This window comes from Brachyistius frenatus, unplaced genomic scaffold, assembly GCF_029030835.1.
Source record: "Brachyistius frenatus isolate BFR_SWC_R1_liver_20210118 unplaced genomic scaffold, ASM2903083v1 Contig_55, whole genome shotgun sequence".
NCBI lineage: Eukaryota > Metazoa > Chordata > Actinopteri > Embiotocidae > Brachyistius > Brachyistius frenatus.
This window is the reverse complement of record NW_027210654.1, coordinates 2,598,916-2,618,755: the sequence shown is the minus strand read 5'-3', so window position 1 is coordinate 2,618,755 and position 19,840 is coordinate 2,598,916. Positions and strand designations below refer to the sequence as shown.

The 19,840-nt window shown below is 40.5% G+C and overlaps 2 protein-coding genes across 3 annotated transcripts; one reads left to right on the top strand and one right to left on the bottom strand.

Moving 5' to 3' along the window:
• Nucleotides 1-1,240: 1,240 nt before the first annotated feature.
• rspry1 (ring finger and SPRY domain containing 1) lies at nucleotides 1,241-16,141 on the bottom strand. 2 transcript variants are annotated; one of them, XM_069705373.1, is made up of 15 exons: nucleotides 15,788-16,141; nucleotides 14,546-15,256; nucleotides 12,086-12,138; nucleotides 10,004-10,116; nucleotides 9,091-9,217; nucleotides 8,522-8,580; nucleotides 7,386-7,452; nucleotides 6,594-6,725; nucleotides 6,380-6,495; nucleotides 6,053-6,196; nucleotides 5,805-5,916; nucleotides 5,376-5,478; nucleotides 5,059-5,211; nucleotides 3,944-4,048; nucleotides 1,241-3,771 (listed from the first exon to the last, which is right to left on the bottom strand). In XM_069705373.1, the coding sequence occupies exons 2-15, from the start codon at nucleotides 14,986-14,988 to the stop codon at nucleotides 3,675-3,677; spliced, it is 1,824 nt and encodes a 607-aa protein (XP_069561474.1). In that variant the 5' UTR covers nucleotides 14,989-15,256; nucleotides 15,788-16,141; the 3' UTR covers nucleotides 1,241-3,674. The 2 variants fall into 2 exon arrangements, with proteins under 2 accessions (XP_069561474.1, XP_069561475.1); XM_069705374.1 differs by having other exon boundaries at nucleotides 14,546-14,950.
• A 2,897-nt stretch (nucleotides 16,142-19,038) lies between these two features.
• anapc13 (anaphase promoting complex subunit 13) lies at nucleotides 19,039-19,820 on the top strand. The gene is made up of 2 exons (XM_069705371.1): nucleotides 19,039-19,221; nucleotides 19,645-19,820. Exons 1-2 carry the CDS (start codon nucleotides 19,123-19,125, stop codon nucleotides 19,768-19,770), a joined length of 225 nt encoding a protein of 74 aa, XP_069561472.1. The 5' UTR covers nucleotides 19,039-19,122; the 3' UTR covers nucleotides 19,771-19,820.
• The last annotated feature ends 20 nt before the right edge of the window (nucleotides 19,821-19,840 follow it).

The following is a 19,840-nucleotide window of genomic DNA, read 5'->3' as shown; positions in this document are numbered from 1 at the left end:
AAAGTCATACTATAACATGTCATCTAAAATATGATAATAAAAAGTCATATAACATGTTATCTAAAATATGATAATAAAAAGTCATACTATAACATGTGGTCTAAAATATGATAATAAAAAGTCATACTATAACATGTCATCTAAAATATGATAATAAAAAGTCATATAACATGTTATCTAAAATATGATAATAAAAAGTCATACTATAACATGTGGTCTAAAATATGATAATAAAAAGTCATACTATAACATGTCATCTAAAATATAAAACCTGTTTGTCTTCTGACGTCTTATAAAAACCAACGTGTAGTCAGGGTCACATTTCAGATGTCCGAGTTGTCAACAACAACAACAACAACAACAACAACAACAAATGGTGACATTTCCCTTCTAAATGTCTTCCACGGTTCCATCTCAACAAAAGTTCGTGTTCCCATCCTGAGTCTTTGTCCCTCGTGAGTCAGGAGCTCCTCCGTTCAACCCACCTGGTGATGTGAAATATGTCTTCTTCGTCCACAGCAACGATGTCCACGATGTTGTCTGCACAGCTGCGGACAGCTGTTCGGTGACACGGAGGCAACATGTGAATGTTTTTTTGTTTTTGTTTTGTACAAGGCCGTCAGGAACCGCAGGGTTACCTTGTGATAACATTTAGTGTTAAAACTGAATCACAACGTTAACGGTTTTGGTCCTTAAACGTTAAGTTAGCTGCCACGGCTAAAGTAAAGCTAATGTTAGCTAAACAACACCTGTCACGGTTTGTTGTATTTTTTTTTCCCAAACTTAAAATAATTCATTTTAAACATTTTTAAGTTGCATTAATGTTGTTAGATTTTTATTTAGTTTGCTTACTTCGTTCCGTGATGTCCATGTTGTTTGAATAAATCGGTGGACGTTAACTTGCGAACGTAGTTGTTGCCAGGGAAACTGCGCGTTTATGTGCGCCTTTACGTTTCGTCCGGAAGAACAAAATCTGTGTACATTGGTTCCTACCCGGGACTGAGTAGATTCTTTTTTTTTTTTTTTTTTAACTTTACTGGGACAAAGCTTTTCTCCGGGACCTAAAAAAAAAAAAAGTCCTTTGTTTTTAATGCTAAAGTTTCACTTACACAATATAATAATTACCAAATGTTTATGGTCATTTTTCAACAATTTAAGTTCAGCTGTTGTTTAAAAAACTAATATTTGTTCACACCTTTTGTTTACATGCTAATGGTTCAAATTATCATCATCACTCAGGTCAGAGAAACAAAGCATTAATGGTTTTATGTTAAGCAGAGTCAGCCAGTCATACAAAAGAATCACATGAACATACATTTATTACAAATATCACAATCCAGGTAACAACAAATCTTCAATAAATCACATCTTTGGGAACTCTGGGGGAAATTTCCTTTATAGATGTTTTAAATACAACGCACAACTTATTCTTTACAGTCCTGAACTTCATCTCCAACCACAGAGACAACTTACCTCTCACCTCCATGTATAAGGTGCGCCAAGAAATACAAGGTAACAAACACTGAGCAGACAAGTCTTCTGTCAAACAAAGATGCAGGTTATCCTCAGAAACCACTCGAGTACAGTCTGAATGATTTTATAGATTCTGTTCATGCAATTTGGTGGAGTGGGAACCGTTTCATAAACAATTTGACCAAGATAAAATTATTCAGTCATAACTTGCAATGTCTTTGAATTTTTTTTTTTTTAAATTGTACAAACAGAATTCTTTCTTGAATCACGATCTCTCGTACGTTAATTTTATCACCCGTTTCCGAAATACAATTCAATCAACCCAGAGATGCTTCAAGTAAAGGATGGACAGAGAAGACGAACAGAAAACACAAGGCTGGAGAAGACCGAGGGAGAGAAAGATGGAGAAACAGCTAAATGAGAGCATGTGTCATGTTTTACAGAGCACAAACCGGGAAACCACATTTGACTCAGTCCGACCCTGTCAACTGGAAAATACACTTATAATCAGCCAAACCTTTTTTTTTTTTTTCTTTACAAGATCGATTTAGTATGCAGAAAATTCCTCTGAGAGTGCTGTGATTCGTAGAACTGAAACAGAGCTTTAGCTGATATTAATGTGCTGCGGGTCCTTTTTCCTGTTGTTGCTCATTTGTGTCAAGTATTTCACAACCAAATTACATCATTTTAAGGATTACTCTTGTAAACTGATGGGAGGAAAAACAAATCATTTCACATTCGCTTCAATGATTTACTGCCCAGCTCATAAAACACCGTCAATCTTAAAAACAACAACAACAACAACAACAAAAAAACAGTTGTACTTCCCAGTGTTCACCCTCGTTTACAACACAAAATTAAATCACATCTTGTGGACACATGCGTTTGTCATCACAAACACAAATTAAGACAAAGTTCCTTATGCGGCCCCTCGATTAAGCCCGACTCATAGTGGAGTTACATTGCAAATTGTTGCCTCATTTTCAGCACCCATCAAGCAATACCAGATAAGTCCAGAAGGTAGGGTTGAAAGTTTAACTGGATACTTCCCCATCACTGGACCTTCAAAATATGCATTTATAATTTTAGAGGGGGGGGGAGGGAGGGGGGTTGCATTCACACATAAAATTTCTGGTAATTTTGATCCCTGTGTATTGTGGTTGGTTCAAACATGACAGAGTAAAGATCAACATCGGAGCAAAGACAACAAGCACAAAAAGCAGCAGGGAAATCCGTTAGTTCTAATACAGACTGAAGTGTGCCATTTTTTTTTTTTTTGACCGGTTGTATAACATGAATTCATGTCATTACCTTTCTTTGTTGTACGACAAGCTGATTGATTCTTAATAGTTTTGTAAACTCAATCAGAAAACTGAACTCAAGGAATTTTTTTAAGTTTTCTGAAATCAAGAGAAAAATTTGACATTTTACCCAACATTGTATTTCTCTGATGACAAATCAGCCATCAATCAGTACAGACAGTAAAGCTGCCCAAAGGGTTGGAAAGAGACAATAAAAATGCTACCTTGAGAACACATTAATTTGCATATCTATAGCCAAAAGCAAGGTGAGATACACCTCAAATTTATCTGTACCTTGGGTTTAATACTGAACTACAAGCTGTGTTCTGTTCTGCTACGCAGCCCTGTCAGATCTGCAGACATGTGCATGATGGTGACGGGATTAAATAGAAGAAGCCTTTGGACTGAAAGCGCAGTGGGATCCTCATATCAGGAAGGATGTTTCCATAACTTTACGCAGGGGCTTGCGGATAAGAAGATGGTTCTGTCTGTAATCTGGTGAAGTTTTCTCTGCTCCTCACGTTTTAGTTTTTTTTTTTGTCTGAAAAACGTACTGTTAGTAGAAAGTTAACGATTCCTGGCCCAGCTTCAGCAGTGAGTTGTCAAGAAGGGTACAAAAGAGGAGATGTAGGTAAATGAGGAAAAGTTTGTGGGGATCCAGCTGTGGTTTGATCCCACCCCCCACCCCCTCTCCTCTCATCTCCTCTCTTTCGTCTCTCCACCCCTCCATCGCCGCCTCCTCTGACCAGACCTCACTGTTCTGGCGTCGTCACAACACTGTGGCACCGTCCTCGCAGCCCTGATGGGTGAGAGGGGATTAAAGGAGGAGGAGGAGCAGGAGGAGGAGGAAGCAGCCGGGCTTGTGTGTCTCTCCTTGATGGAGGAAGGGCAGGAAGTGTGTCAGGAGACGTGTGCAATGAGTCTAACACGGGTCTGGATGTCTTGGCGGCACAGCGGGCACGTCTCTAACTGTAAGGCACACTCCATACACATACCACTGGAAGAAAACACAACCACAACAAAAACACAGGACATTTTACCATCCAGTCACAGGAAATGCAAGACAAGACAGAGAAAATCAGCTAAATATTAATATCATCTACTGAAGAAAAAAAAATAAAAGTTGCTGTCACAGATCGTATATACAAATACAGCAGATGTGTACGTACCCATGTCCACAGGGCCGCAGCTCTGTGTCAGCCATGACGTCACAACACAGCGTGCAGCAGTTGTCTCGGATGCTAACCTGCTTCAGTAAGGCCAGACGCCGGTGTCTGAAGAACACACACAAACATACATGCAGTGTAGAAGTGTTTCCAAACACACACAAGAGCACTGTGATGGTACTGAAGACAGTCAGATTGAACACACATTTCCATGACGGGTGTGTAATTTATTTAAAAAAAAAGTTTTTTACTACTAACATGGAAACTGCCTTTTAATCATTCCTCCCGCTCACACTATTTGTTAAAAGATCCGTCTCCAAATGAGTTTCCAACGGAAATGACGGGGGACAAAAATCTGTCTAATTAAATTAGGAGTGAATCGTCCAAAGCCACACATGTGTTAGTGAAAGATTTACAATTTATATTTCTACGATGAGGAGCTACAGACTGACAGTAACAAAGAAAATGTACTGTTCATAGATGCTCACTTGATCTGTTAAAATACACCACTGAGGCTCCAAATTAACTTTAGTTAAACTAGGAAATGCATTTTTTTCCCCCTCTCTGTTAAGATGAAAAGGTTCTGTTAATGTTGACATTGTGTGACAGAGGTGTTGATAAAGTCATAAAGATATCAAAGATGGTATTTATTGGTCTTGTCAAACACAGCCGCAATCAGCGATATTAATTTTATTGAGAATTGCAGATGCTTTATTACTTTCATGGTTTACTAGAGATCACACTGAACAGCCATCACAAAGTGCCATGAGGCTTGGTGAGTAGTAGAAAAAAACAAAAAAACAGATATTGCTCTCTTCATACTACTACATTCTTTGAGTAGTCATTACATGGACAAAAAGTCTGAGGAGCTGGTTTAATGTTAGCCAACAAATAAATGAGTAATGAAAATTCTCCAAATGATGAGTCATGTTTGTATAATGCCGTATCTACACAGCTGTGTGCAAACAAATGATTCACTAGTCTCAGGACAGTTGGGTAAAACAACAGATTACATACCGCTTTCCCAAACGATTACAGTGTCGTCTATTTTAGGCAGCCTCATCAAAAAAAGGGGGGGAAAAAAAAACCCCTCTTTAAACGAAAGCTTTATTGCTTACCTCGGGAGGATTATCTTTTCACTGGGCAGCAGTGAGGCAAAGTCGTTGAAGGTGCTGAACTTGACGGAGGGTGGGTGACGGAAAGGCTTCGCCCCGAAGTTGAACTCACACTGCTGGTACGACATGAAACTGGCCGCCGCGAAGAAACCGGACCTGATACAGAGGTGACGGAAACAAAGGAGTTCATTGGAGAAAACATGGAGGAAAAGAGGTAAAAACGAGGGAAGGGAGGAGGGAAGGACAGAAAGAGAGAGGATGGAAGTAAACGAGGGGAATTTATGAGCCACATATGTGAACAATCCTCTGTGTGAGCTTACGTGGCTGATGAGAAGACCTGTTTCTCTGGCGGCAGCTGATGTCCGTTCAGATAAAAGATCATCTGCTTCTTGCTGAGGTCCAACAGGAAGCCGATTGCATCTCCTACACAGGACGCACACGCACAGCAGAATAAAGCCTTGGCATGTTGTTATTACTATTATCAATCCATGTGGGAGGTGAGTCGAAGCCTGAATGTTGGCGGTGTTGTTAAAAGTGTGGGTGCTCAACAATCACAAAACACCGAAAACCACAAAGCAATTTCCAAACAAGTGAGCCCGACATTTAAAGGATGTTGTTCGCTGCTCAAACTGACAACAATTTCAAAATTACTGTAGTGTGTATAATTAGGGAAATCTTTAAAAAAAAAAAAAAAAAAAACAGCCGTCCAAAGTAATAGCTGCGTGTGTCCATGTGTGAGTCGTGCGTACCCTCCTTCCAGCAGGGGTGAGAGTGAGGTTTACTGCGAGCGTTGTACCAGATGAGCTGCCTGCAGCCGTCGTACGCACACGAGTATTCATCATCTCCTATCCCGTAACCCTCCTGAAACAAACACGTACACAAAAGGCTTTAATTACATGACAGCAGTACAATCAAGACGGTGTGGGATCAGAATCAGAAAACTAGGAAGAAAAGTAAAAATAAAAAATAAATAATAAATAAAGCTGGAGATGCCTACATGGTTGAGGAACTTGCTGTCCTTGGTGGCCCATCCGATTTGCATCACCCCCGATGTAATAACCGTCACCTCGTAGTACCAAACGCCCGAATCCACACAGAATGTACAACGCACGCTCTCGAAGGACGAGGCATCACATCGCGCCTGAAGACGGGAACAAAAAGGAAGAGTAAACATTTCAATTTTTTATGTCCTCGTTTATCAAATTTTGATGTTAGAAATGTTGTCTAACACACACACACACACACACACACACACACACACACACACACACACACACACACACACACACACACACACACACACACACACACCACACAGTCTCACCTCTAGTCCAGTAGGGGAGATCTTGAGGTACTCGCTGACATCGTTGCTGTTGAGCATGGTGTTGATATTGGTGAGGTTGACCTTCTCGTAAGTGAACTGCCGACCATCTTTTAGGACTGGACGGACGACGACGGGAGAAACATCATCTCATTTCAGTGACTCGAACACATCAATGCCTGTTTAGAGAGTTTGCCGTGGCCGAGTCTTTACTCACACAGGTTGTCAAGGCTCCACTGTGAACAAAATCCGACCTGCCTCTTCAGGTAGTCGGGATGCTCTGCCCACGACTCCAGGACCGCAAGTCGATTGCTGATAGACGACTCGGATACTGTAAGTTTGTTCTCACCTGAGGAAACGAGAAGATGTAGATGAAATAAACAAGTTACTGTGTGCAACGCTGTCTCTACACAGGAGGAGTAACATGAGCAACACGACAGCAGAGCAGCAGCAGCAGCTTCAGAGCTGCATCGGTGTCTGCACAGGAGGTTTTCAGGTGCAGCCTTAGGTGGTAGGATACCCAGAGTTTAAGAGCATAAGTCACATAAAATGGAAGAAAACAAAGTTTAAGCATTAATTAAGGCTTCAGGTCAGGTTCAGGTACAAGCAGTGCAGATAAAATGGGAGCCAATTACGCAGCCTACATGGAGAGCTGGACTGATTAACTAAAGCGATTAAAATAGAAGTGTTTATTCAATGGTCACGGAGAGTATTAGTGTGTTTTTTTTTCCAAGAAATAATCAATTAGCAGACTGGTTTGGCAATAAAAAAGTAGGAACTGCTTAAGAACATCGCTTCTTTGTTTTCTACCACACAGCGTAAAATCTTATATGCAAAAAAATCAAGGTAACCAATACTGTGGAAGTAGAGGGCAGTTAAAGCTGTGAAACTGGACAGCCCTGTCGTCATGGAAACGACTGAGTATATCTGCTCATTGCTTTGATAAGGTCATGTTCAGTCTTGTTTCACCTGCCTGAGCTGGCTTTAAGATATCAGTGGGTGAACTTACTCGTCTGGGAGAACTTCTCCAAAGCGATGAGAGCGAACAGCATGACAGTAGGGTGGGCCTCAGAGCTCTGGAGGGACGGGGACACACAAAAGATGGAAAAGAAATGTCTCTTTTTAAATTAAACTAATTTGACAAACAGACAAAAACATTCCCCTTTCATGCAAAGGTGCAGGAAAAAATGTTTTGTACAATTAGTACTTGTGAATTTAAAAGAGAAAAATTCAGATGTCAGCTAGATAAAAACTTTTGTAACCTTTTGAAACTAACAACGTGACAGTTACATGCAACAGTTTCACAACAACTTTGCTTTATTGACGGAAAAAAACCATCAATGCTAACTTTAAAAACAAAGTACATTAAGATAATTGACCAGCGTGCATCTTTTAGCTCCTGCACGGCATTACATAATCACAACTTATTTACAAAAGCAGTTTCTTACTTGCTGACACTCTTGTTCAAAGTCTACATCAACACTTCCTGTGAGTGCTCAATGTGAGAAATGTTGCAGGGGAGTGCCCGCTGGACTGATGGGCAGGGTGCATATCACATAACCGGCACATCCTCGATACGGCTCTTGGGCCTTTGCTGCATGTCGTGCTCCCCTTCTCTCCCCACATTTCTTTTACATTTCCAATGTTACTATTAATAAAGTGACAAAAATGCCAGAACACCGCAAAGAGGATCTACAGAACGGCATTCAGGTGAATAAGATCTTCCCACGAAGCCACTTGGAACTTATTTTGCTCACTTTTGTTTAAATATGCTAGATAGGTCTTGTTACTTTTGTTTGAAATGCTGACAACAACAGAGTTGGCATCCATCTAGCGCTGACAAAGCACAGTAAGAGTGGATCAGACAGCAGTGAGGCTCCATCCGTTTATCATTATGTCTGTGTTGGACATGTGTTGCCTGGGCTTCTGAGGGTATTTAGGAAATCTGCAACCTACCTGCCTGACATGATGAGGCATGATTACACTGATGCTTCAACACTGTACTTGCACGTACAGTCAGCATCTCACCCGATTGTGTCTTTGACCAGCAGCAGGATAACTACAGCTGCTACCTCACCAGTTAATCAACCACAATGCATCAGTGAATCTCAGGTTTTAGTATGCGACACTGTGATGTTTGCTCACCAGGCTCTCCAGAAGGTACTCCAGCGTTCCAGGGCTCAGCAATCCAATACTGGCCGGTCCTTCAAAATAAAAGACGCCAAAAGACAAATTCAAAACAAAATTCAAAAGATGAGTTGACGTAAAATGATTTATGATCTTTAACAACCAGTGAAATCCCCTGACAGCTTAGTTCCTTACAACATTAATTTAGTCCTGTGTGAAGACCAGAAGGCACTGTGTACATCTCTCTGTGTCTGCTTTCACTTTGTTTCTTTGAAAATGTAAATAAATTGTGTTAATAGTACGTCGAGAGGACAAGTATATATACATCAGAGTTGAGGAAGGAGTGTTTTCCAGTCTTTTTCAGGACCTGCTTTTAATCTAGACATTAATAACACCACCAAACTGCATCAATGAATGCGTCTTGAATAAACATTGTTAAATTACGCCAAAAAACAAAGCAGGTTAGCTACCGAGTGATGTGAAGTGTGATCTAATGTAAAGTTGACAAACACAGAGACTTGCTCTTGTAATTTGTTTCTTGCAACGAGCTCGATTGACTACATCCGGTGTGTAAATGCGGACCGTACCAGCCAATTTCTCTGCCAGGCATCCCAGGACAGCCGTGGTGTTTCTGTGTTTGGCCGGGTTCAGAGCATCCTGTCGTGCAACAGCCGAACTCAGACTCAACATGTCAGAGAGTTTCTGGAGAGCATCCTGGAGACAGAATAAGGACGAGTAAATCCACAGAGGGACGCGTACACACACAGTTTCTATGAAGCAATCCTGAAAGTCGAGAAGGACGGAGAGCTGGAACACTGAACTTCACTTTCAAATGTTTGCAAATCCACACCTGATTTTGATGGAAAATCAAGTAAAGAAATCTGCTGTTTGTACGCGTCTCTGGCGCTTTACATTTTTAACTTCCAGTGCTTTTTTTGCTCAATACTCAGAGCAGCACCGAGTTCATTCTGTTCAGAGTGTCATGATATGTTCACTGTCCTCAGGTTACTTCGGGCAGGGAAGCAGGGGGTCCGAACCAGATCTTATTTGCTCAAAGCAGCAAAGAAAACAAAACAAAAACAGAGTTTGGTGGGGAGAGACGGCGGACAGCAGAGACACACCGAAAGAAAACAATAAAAGCAAAGTAGTCGTGAATGTACTTTGTAGTTGAATAAGCAGAATTTCAAAACCTGCATATTATCCACTGGAAGTTAGTATTGCATATTCCTGTTTTATGTTAATTGCTATTGGTGCACATGATACGGCTTCTATTACTTTCCGTCTGCACAAGTCCACATGTTGAAATGTGTAGAAGGGGTTTAACAACTACTTTGTGGCAGAAGGATTAACTCTCAAGGAGCAGCTACGACGCTGTATACGCACACACGATCAAGAAAATACAGAAACCGTGATGTTTTCTGAGCTGCAGTCTCAAACAGAAAGGCCAGTCAGTTTCGAGGTTACATCTATTATTTTCTAGGTTAAGAGTTGGATTATCACCTTGGTGGGGAGAGGACACTCATCCAGGAGAAGGGTGATCACTGCAGGGCCAAGCGGATCATCCAATGGGATCACTCGAATCAGAGACTGGACGACCTCCAGCCAACCGTCGTCTAAGAGAAGAGAAAAGAAAAGTCCGAATCAATATTCGGCTGACCGATCGCAAACATAAATATCATTCCATCCACTGTAAGAAAGACAACTACCTGGCTGCATAAGATATGAAGAAAACATTTGACTTACCTGCTCTCTCAATAATAAATAAGGTTTTTATCCTAAGTGCATTTCAAAAGGTAAATTCCTTGAAGTCTGTTTTCTCCGCTGCACAGATCAATACAACAGATGGAGAGATTTTTTTTTTTTTTTTTCCACACTGAAGAAAACAATAAAATGTGCCAAGAACAGTTTTGGGGAAAACCCTGTGGATACTTAATCTTTTTCATTATTTCTTGCCATCGCTGTTGCTTCAGGCAACATATATACGCGTTCTTTTCACATATTCATCTGAAAAAAAATTCTCACCTGCAGGTTGACTGCTTCGCTAGTTGCTTACAAAATGCCTTTCATGCAAAAACACAAGAACTGACATGGAGGTCAGACTAAAAAACACAAAACTGAAATATGCTGACAATCTGATGCAGCACAATTACTACAACATGCATTTCCTGTCCATTAGGTGACTCCCCTCTATAACACTATCGCTTATGAAAGCCAACTGGCTTATGAATAATGTAACATCATAGCACATGTCAAACAGAAAGTGACTGGCTGGCTGGCTGACCGACTTGCTGCTTGGCTGCCTTCAGGGTTCAGTATCTGCAAGCTAATATCCCACTTGGCTGCTGTCAAGGCACACAACACCGGCATGTCCTTGTGAGCATCAAACACCATATGTGCATAACACAAGGCCCAAACACCACAATTCTGAGGCTACCGCTTCCACACAAACACTCAAAATGTACACAAACATCCGCTGAAGCTTAACAATCAGACCCTCCGTTATTGTCTGATATTTTCTTTCAATTGCTGCACAAACGTGCAAAAACATCCAGAATTATTAGACGCTAATTCGAAGAAAAAAAAAAAAAACAACAACCAACCAACACGTGATGCCTGTGATGTAAGTCATGATTTTGTCCCTTCCCCAAGTGATGTAATGTCCCTTCAGGCTAGGCCACTGGGTGTTCTGGAGAACTGCTGAGACAGTGAAATTACAGCAGGACTGTAAGCAGCAGACAGGTGGTGTTGCAGCCCCCCCCCCCTCTTCTGATCAGTGAGGGTTTCTCCAGTTTGACATGAATGATACTTTTCAAACTTGTGAAACCTACCCATCCTCTTTGTGTGGGGTTTGTGCGTTTTGGTCAAAATGTTGTTTCACAATGTTAATGCTGGACCTACTTTCGAACACCACGTATTTCAAAAACTGATGTAGATGTACATTGATGCAATCTGTCAACTAACTGCCTGCTCATGCTGACTCAAGCAAGCCTGACGAACGCCACAGATAGTAGCAGTGACATTAGCACAGCGATGGAAAAAAGAAAGAGCAACGATACAGCAGCACTGCTTCCCTTAACATGCGATGCTCTGTTTCTGCTGACCAGATAACGAAAATAAATGTTAATACCAGGAGTAAATGCGAAGGCATGGATATGATGTCTTTATCCAGATAACGTAGCCAAATGATACCAGGGATAACTCCGAGAAGAGTATGACTGGGGTCAACGAAGTGTCAAACAGTCCAAATGCGTCAAAACAGAAAAATATCTGCTGCTGACAACGCTACTGTAATACCACTTCCTCAGCAGTTCTCAACAACAACTCATAAGTTCAGCCTGAAAGGAGAAGGGGAATCAGAGAAGGCCTGTTTAAATCCCGGCAGCTCTTCACACGTCAGTAGCGATGGAAAATCCCCTCGAAAATTTGTCAAACTTCAGTACTTTTAAAGCGACAGTCCAACTGTTTGTTGGTTGAATTTTAATCTGCAGAAACTGTCATCTTGACTTGAAGAGTTCAATAAACCCGGTTGAGGCAGCCATTAGCCACTCGGTGCGTCGATGTGTGTTTTCATGGTTTCCTTACCCGTCTCTGCCATCTCGTGCAAAGTGATCATGGAGTAAGGGGGCTCTTGGTCACTGAAAAACAAAGCAGAGTTTGCGTAGAATATTAGGAGTTTAGGAGTTTTCGAACTTCATCTGAATATCGCATGAGCATTTATCTATGAGCATGTTTTACACAAACGGTGGTGACGCTTCTCAGTAAAAGCACTCAACCAGCAAAAGTGTTTCTGACCCTGTGATCGCTGCATCTGGATCGATGTAAACAAATGAGTCACGCTGTTGTGCGTTTCTGCGATTGCTATAATGTTACGGACAGTAAGGTCCAGGAGAGGGTACAGTTGTGCTGGATTTGCTTCGGTGGGTGTTGCTGCATAATACATAATGTAATAACAATGCTGCTATTACTATTGCTTGCTATGGCCCATCCCAAGCTCCAAAGTGCAAAACCAGACTGCTTAATTCTCAGATTTCCTAACACCGCAAAGTAATCCTGAATACCAATACTTTACTTAATAAAATGTACACACGTTGTTAAAAATGCATGCATGTTTTAAACATGACTACTTAAGTATTCAATAAGGCCAATGGTTAAAGTTAAATTGGGATTTGTGCTATATCTTGCTACCAGCGTTATATTATAACACTGCCATCTTCCAAAATATAGATTCTGAAATATATACACTGAGGATTTAACTTGATAAATAAGTCCAAAACAACATTTCAGACAACAGTTGACGGTCAAAACCAAATGAAAAACATGAACTGAAGTTGGACATTTTAGAGGAGCTGGATTGCATTTTACAGTCAGATGTCTCTTTTTTTTCTGTCCATCTGCTTTTTTTTCCCTACAAGCTTGCCATTTCTGAAGGTTTCAAACCAGCAAGACAAACACAAAGTTATCGTATGGCAGTCATAAGACCAAAATTCACAGTATTATGAAGCTTAAACACACAAAATACAGTCACACACCAATGGAAATGTTAAACTTTAAAGCTGCAGTTTCTAACTCTCTCTTAGTTCACATTAAAGCTGCAGCTTATGAATTGGAGGTGTTAGCATGAGGAACAGGAACAGGCAGTTACAGGAATCCTGCACCCATGCACTGAAGACAAAAGACCCACCTTTTCCAGCAATAATAATTTTACGACTTCCACAAATGCGGAACCTTTAAACAGTTATTCATTCACAAAGTTGGGTCAACTTTTCAGCCCTTTGCTGTCATTTTATCAAAGCATATTATCATGCTGAAAGGTAGATTACAGATCACCCGTGAGGCAAAGCTTTGTGAGAATAAAATGTCAGAGAAAAATCTGTAAATAGAAAACAAGGCAATTAAACAAGTGGCTCCATCCGACAGAATATGCTTAAAAAGGCAGAAATCAAACGATCGTGTCACTTACAATTACAAACTAGAAATTGTACATTTTTGCAGAAGGATTTCAAGTATCAGAGATGAAAAGCTACAGGGTCTCGTGAAAGAGGAGTTAAAGAGAAAGAAAAGAAAAAAACAAAGCTGGAACTGTATTGTCATGTACAAAACATCAGTTATGTAGATATGATAGAGGTAAACAGGGCTGCACAGAGCTGTGACAAAGGCTCTGATGGACATGAACGAATCACTATCAAAGATATTGGATATGATCAGAATACTCCTTCCTCTCTGAAGGTCCAGCATCACCAGAAACTAAATTTGTTGTTAACGGCGGACTTGGAAACATGAGACTTCTACTTTTTACTGCATGAGCTCCAGAAATTAGACCTTTCACTATGCCAGGAAACGAGAGATGCTCAAGTGGCCAAGTTTGTGGAAGGAAAAGGACACTGAAATTGTTTTCCGTTTAAAAATACACCTTAGGTATACCAGTGCTGCTGCTGCTGCTGCTGCTGTCAAAGCAAGAATCACACTAATAACCAGAGAAAGAAAACAGACTACGCTGCCTCTAATTTAAATGGACCTCCTCTAACATTCATCTTACCAATATATCTCCCGACAACGCTCGACAGACATCCTTCCCATATTTTGTTCTAAGTCAATCAAACCAAAGGTCAACGTGGACAGGTGTTCTTTGGAGATAATGATAGTTAAGAGGAAGATAAAGATAAGAGATTTCCTCAGCATCTACACCCGCTACGAAAATGTTGCTAAATCATTGCAGCAAAGTCATCATTACATGAAGAGAGAAAACGCAGATCAGAAAAGAATTTGGCACAAATGTCCTCTCTAGCAAGTTTCTACTTGTTTTCAGCCGCAGGTAAACGACCATATATCTGCAGGTGTATGTCATGACCAACTGGACAGGCTGATATTTTTCTCAAAAGCACTGTACGGAGAGACACTGGTAGAACTCACTTCTGAGAGGACTACTAAGTCTACAGGATATTAGATTAAAAAAAAAAAAAAAAAAAAAAAAAACTGTACAAACCACTCTGACTCTTTCTTCCATTTCCACCCTTGAATTATTTATAAGATGACGAGACTTACTTGTCTACAAGTGTCCTGATGACAGCCAATGTGTCCAGCACCAGGCCGTCCACATTCTGCTTCTTCCGTCGAGGCTCGTGGGGCCCTCGCCCTCGGCGCGGCGGCCTGACGGGGTCCCTCGGCCGGCTGCTCCGAGCCTCTCCGGCCTCTCCGACGCCCGCGCCCGTCCCGTGGTCCACCCGCCTGGTTTGTCCTCGAGTCGCCCTCGACGACCCATGATGATGATGATGATGATGATGATGATGGTGGTCCTCCAAGTCGCTGTCCTCTCGGCACACGCAGCTGTTACCCATGGTTCCCGTGCCGGAGACCACGCTGGCAAGGGCCTCCCAGAATGGAGGAAGGGAGCTTGAGGAGGAGGAGGAAGAGGAGGAGGAGAGGAAGAGCAGAACCCGCGCGAGGCTCCTGCAGGCACAGAAAGTGATCCAGGCGGCTACTATCATATCATTTGGAGAGCTTCGTTTTGGGGGATTCTCGTCCCTGTGGGCCGGGTGGGGTCAGCGTCAAAGATCATACTGTTGCAGGTGCAGAGTTTGTGTCAGGGGAGTGGTAGTACAACTGGTTAAATGGACCGGGAGGGGTCGGGTGATGAAGAGGGGGGAAATATGTGAACATCACAGATTGGGGGGCCTCCCCTCCTCCCCCTCCTCCTCCTCCCCCACAGGTGCTCAGGTCCGGCTCTCGTTCATGGGCCGGGCCGGGAGAGGAGAGCTGCGGAAAAGCAACACAAACAAGAAGCAGAAAACCTGAAACTCTGCCTCTGCCCCCCCCCCCACCTCCCACCCCCCGCGAGTGAAGTCTGTCAAGAGCTGCGAGTTTAATAAAACCGTGACACCGGATCGTGAACCCTGCAGCCTCCTGAGACAAATGTCAACAGATCTCAGAAACAAAACTGGTGAAAACTGCAAAAGAAAATGAACGTTTAGCTGTTAATCTGTTAAATACAGCAGCTACAAAACGACGTGTATCTGTTGTTGTTGTTTTTTAAAATCTAAACAGCCACAGTCCTATCAAAACAACAAGCTCATCGTGTGCTCATATTTATTTGCATATTTTAGTGTTGTTGACAACAACAACAACAACAAAAAACCAAGGAGGTGCTCGGTTAGCCGGCTAGCATTGCTAGCCACCCACAAAGCGAGCGACTGAAAAACCCCAAGTTTTAACAAACTTGCGCTCGGTCACGTTGTCAATAAAAACAAAACAACAAAACAAAACAAAAACCTAAAGAGGCATACTCACGTCGCTTCCACTCGAACAACAACAACAGCATTCAAAAACGCAGGAAGAGCCGAGGAACCAAAAGTAAGCGAACAAAACACCGAGAGAGCTAAACGACGGCAGCTAACCCGCTAGCCCCGTTTTTTTTTTTTTGTTGTTTTTTGTTTTGTTTAGCCTCGACAGCTAACGCGTCGGGAGGCTGAAAACAACAAGCGAGCGGCGACGAACTTAAAGCGCTGGTACTTTAAACCCCGGAGGAGGAGGAGAAGGAGGAGGAGAAGCGTCGGAGCACGGGAAGTACACGACGGCACCTCGCAGCGCATTTCAACGGCGCTCTGAACGCCGCAAGCTGCCTCGCTAAGTTCCGTAGCGGCTCGGTCATCGTCAGCTGTGGTGGAGGAGGGCGGGGCTTCTCGCCGACGTGACGTCATGACGTCAACACGGAGCATCCACCGCGTCCCCTCCCTTGTTTTTTTTTTTTTTTAATTTTTTAATTTATTTTTAAACTAAAACTAAAACTAAATCAGTCATTTCTCTCGTATTACTTATCTGTCATTTAATCTGTTTAAAAAAAATTACAAAAAAAAAATCGTTCACTAAACCAGATTTGACGATGTCTTAAATTGCACTGTAACTTTTATCCTTTTTTTATATATATATATATTTGTATTTTATATAAATTATTTTATATATATATATAAATATATATATAAATATTTTATTTATTTATATTTATGTATATATAAAATATTTATATTTTTATATATGAAAATATTGTATTTATTTATATTTATATACATATATAAAATATTTATATTTTTATATATAAAATTATTTATTTATTTATATATATATATAATTTTTAATATATATATAAAATATTTTTATTTTTATATATAAAAATATTTTATTTATTTATATTTTTATATATATAAAATATTTATATTTTTATATATACAAATATTTATTTATATTTATATATATAAAATATTTATATTGTTATATATAAAACTATTTTTATTTATTTATATATATGAATATAAATTCATATATAAAATATATATATAAACTATATATATAAATATATATATATAAATATATATATATAAATAAACTATTTTTATTTATTTATATATATGACTATAAATAAATAAAAATATTTTTATATATAACAATATAAATATTTTATATTTATATTATTATAACACTAGCACAACAATTCTAACTTAAGGTCTTGAGGTCATCAACACCTTGTTAACAACAAGTATAGTTAATTTTTTTTTTTAAATGTCCTTTTCTTTTTGCCTCATGTTTTGATGGTTTTAATGGTTTGAATTGCTTTGTTCTTGAAATGTGCTGTCGAAATAAACTTGCCTTGCACTGCTTTGTGACAGAAAACTCATACACAAAAAAGGGATTATTTCTATGACCAACAGGAAACAAGAAAAACGTTACAAAAAATTAAAACACCATATTTAAAAAAAAGTGTTATGATCATTAAGTTGCATAAACTACACATTTGATTCCAGTGCCAACACAAAGCAGAAGAAGAACTAAACTTTCCCCGATAGTTGGCCAAAAGCAATCCACGGATTTTATTAGATTACAAAAATAGAGAAAATCAAGTAGAATATTTCCATTTAAATTGTCATAACTTGTGTGTCTTTCAGTCACAACTGAATGTCTGAGTCTATAAGCCTCACTAATGTGTTAGAAGATTATGATGTAGAATAAAAGTGTTATTGTTCTACGGTGGTGATTGTTTTGTTTTTTTCCAACTTTACAGCTACTTTTGAGCAAATTTAATGAGAACCGGTGACCAAGAGTTCACTTTCTCAGGTAAATCTGTAAACTAAAACAACAAAAAAACAAAACAGAATCTGTTTACTGGTCATCAAAATGAACATATTTATTATAACACTTAACACAACAATACTAACTTAAGGTCTTGAGGTCATCAGGACAATACAACAAGTATCGTAAAATAAACACATCCACATTATGCAGCGTTTATGAAACCAAATGTATTTCATAAGTACATCGCATGCATTTAAATGGTGTGCTGTAAGTTAGGACAGTTGTGGACCCTGCTTCGGTCCAGGCATGTATTAAAGGAGTTGTCACGGTACATCCCGCACTTGCCCAGATCTTTAGTGAATCTCTGAGATTTGGGATGGAAAGTACACGGGAAGCTCTCAAAGGTCGGAGGGCGAAGACCGTATTCATTGGAAGTCGTCCTGAACAGGATGTTCTGGGGTTTTCCATTCAATGCCGGAGTCACACCTTGAACTCCTGGATATGTCGTGCAGGAGAACACGACGTTTCCATGGTTGGTACACGGTTTTGCATGCTTCTTTTTTCTCGGGAGTGACATCATTGCAGTACCTATAAAAAAAAAATAATAATAATAATAATAATTACATATCTAAATTCAAAAATACTCAAAAGCTCATATTTATTCTCGGTTTTTAACAGTGATGAATACAGTAATTACAAAAGATAGAATTTGCTTGCACCGTGCTGCCCCCCAGCTGTCGTTACGAAAAAGCTTCACGTGGAATTCAACGATAAACTTGTTGTTGTTTTTTGTTTTTTAAAAGTATACAACAAAACACGTCACACGTGACGAGGAGTCTTCATCACGGACTGTCCGTGAAGCTGTCCGTCTAAAAACTAACCCTCCTAAAGAAACACGAATGTTGCTTTTTACTGTTTCACCGACTTAAAAAAAACAAAAACAAAAAACAAAACTATTACGAATGAATTATCAGGTTAATATATTTACGTTCAAATGAAAGAAATTAGCGAAACAAACCGCGCTCGTCTCCGCGGCTCGAGGAAGAACGCGTCCCGGTTACCGTGGAAACCACGAAACATGAATTTTCCGGGGGGGGGGGGGGGGGGTCCGGCCGTTTTGACAAAATGCTCTTACCCAGTCGTTTCAACCGCACATCACTGTCTCTTCATCGGCAGGTTGAGTTGGTTGTCCTGGAGTTTTTAGAGGAAAAAAAAAAAGAGTCACTCGGTGGTGTAAGATGTAGAAAAAAACAACAACAACCGAATCTGCTATTTTAACAAGCAGCGCGTGAAGGCATCGTGAGTCACGTCATCGTGAGTCACGTCATCGCCAAGCGCCGCTTCGTTACGTACAATTCCCGCGTCAACGCTGCTCAAACGGCTGAAAAAAAAAACAACAAACAAAAAAACCGGTCGCACTTAAACTGTGTTGTTCGCCCACTTCGTCCAAAGTTCTTGGCTCTTTTTTTTTTCTTTCTTTTTGTTGTTGTAATTGTCTGAGCAGCAACCTCCCGCCGCAAGCGTTTTGAAAGTGCTCGAAGATTTGAGCAGCTCGGAGGATGGACAGTGAAATCCAACGAGACGGGAGAGTCCTGGATCTCACTGACGATGCCTGGAGGGAAGACAGGCTGCCGTATGAAGACGTCACCATCCCTTTGGTAAATGCTGTGATCAAAGTTAGCACTAGTAGTCTGTTAGTTAGTGTCTGCTTTGTAAGCTTTTTTTTTTTTTTTTTTTTTAATACTGCATGCCTCTTAAAAGCGTATTACACATTTTACCTTTATTATTTCAGTAATAATAAATGATATGCGAGGCTCAATCTGTCAATACTGGGAACAAACAGCTTTGAAGTCAGTGGAAGTCATATGACTATTCTGGGTTGACATACTTGACTGGACTGGGTTTACACATTTGCCCCTCCATGCTTTCTTATTCTGCCTGCTCCTGCCTAAACACTTGATTAAAAAATAAATAAACCCATTCCTGTTTATTATGGTTTCTCTACGGCATCACGGTGGTAATAAAGCAGAGTGAACTGCTCCTCCGTTTCACGGCTTGGTGTCGTCACTGTGTCCTCTCAGAGCGAACTCCCCGAGGCCGAGCAGGACAACGGAGGATCCACGGAGTCTGTGAAAGAGCAGGAGATGAAGTGGACGGACCTCGCCCTGCAGAGCCTGCACGAAAACACACCGAGCACTGGAAGCTGAAAGACTAACCTGGAATCGGACTGTAAAAAAAAACACAAAAAAAAAACACACTGACACTTCATTCAGACAC

Excerpts from the sequence above, each read along its gene's own strand:
- rspry1 (XM_069705373.1), bottom strand. The coding sequence starts at position 14,988 with ATGATAGTAGCCGCCTGGATCACTTTCTGTGCCTGCAGGAGCCTCGCG. Across the intron at positions 12,139-14,545 it reads ATCAGGACACTTGTAGACAA|TGACCAAGAGCCCCCTTACT; the intron begins GTAAGTCTCGTC and ends TTTGTTTTTCAG. Across the intron at positions 9,218-10,003 it reads AGTGTCCTCTCCCCACCAAG|GATGCTCTCCAGAAACTCTC; the intron begins GTGATAATCCAA and ends TTCTGTCTCCAG.
- anapc13 (XM_069705371.1), top strand. The coding sequence starts at position 19,123 with ATGGACAGTGAAATCCAACGAGACGGGAGAGTCCTGGATCTCACTGAC. Across the intron at positions 19,222-19,644 it reads AAGACGTCACCATCCCTTTG|AGCGAACTCCCCGAGGCCGA; the intron begins GTAAATGCTGTG and ends GTGTCCTCTCAG.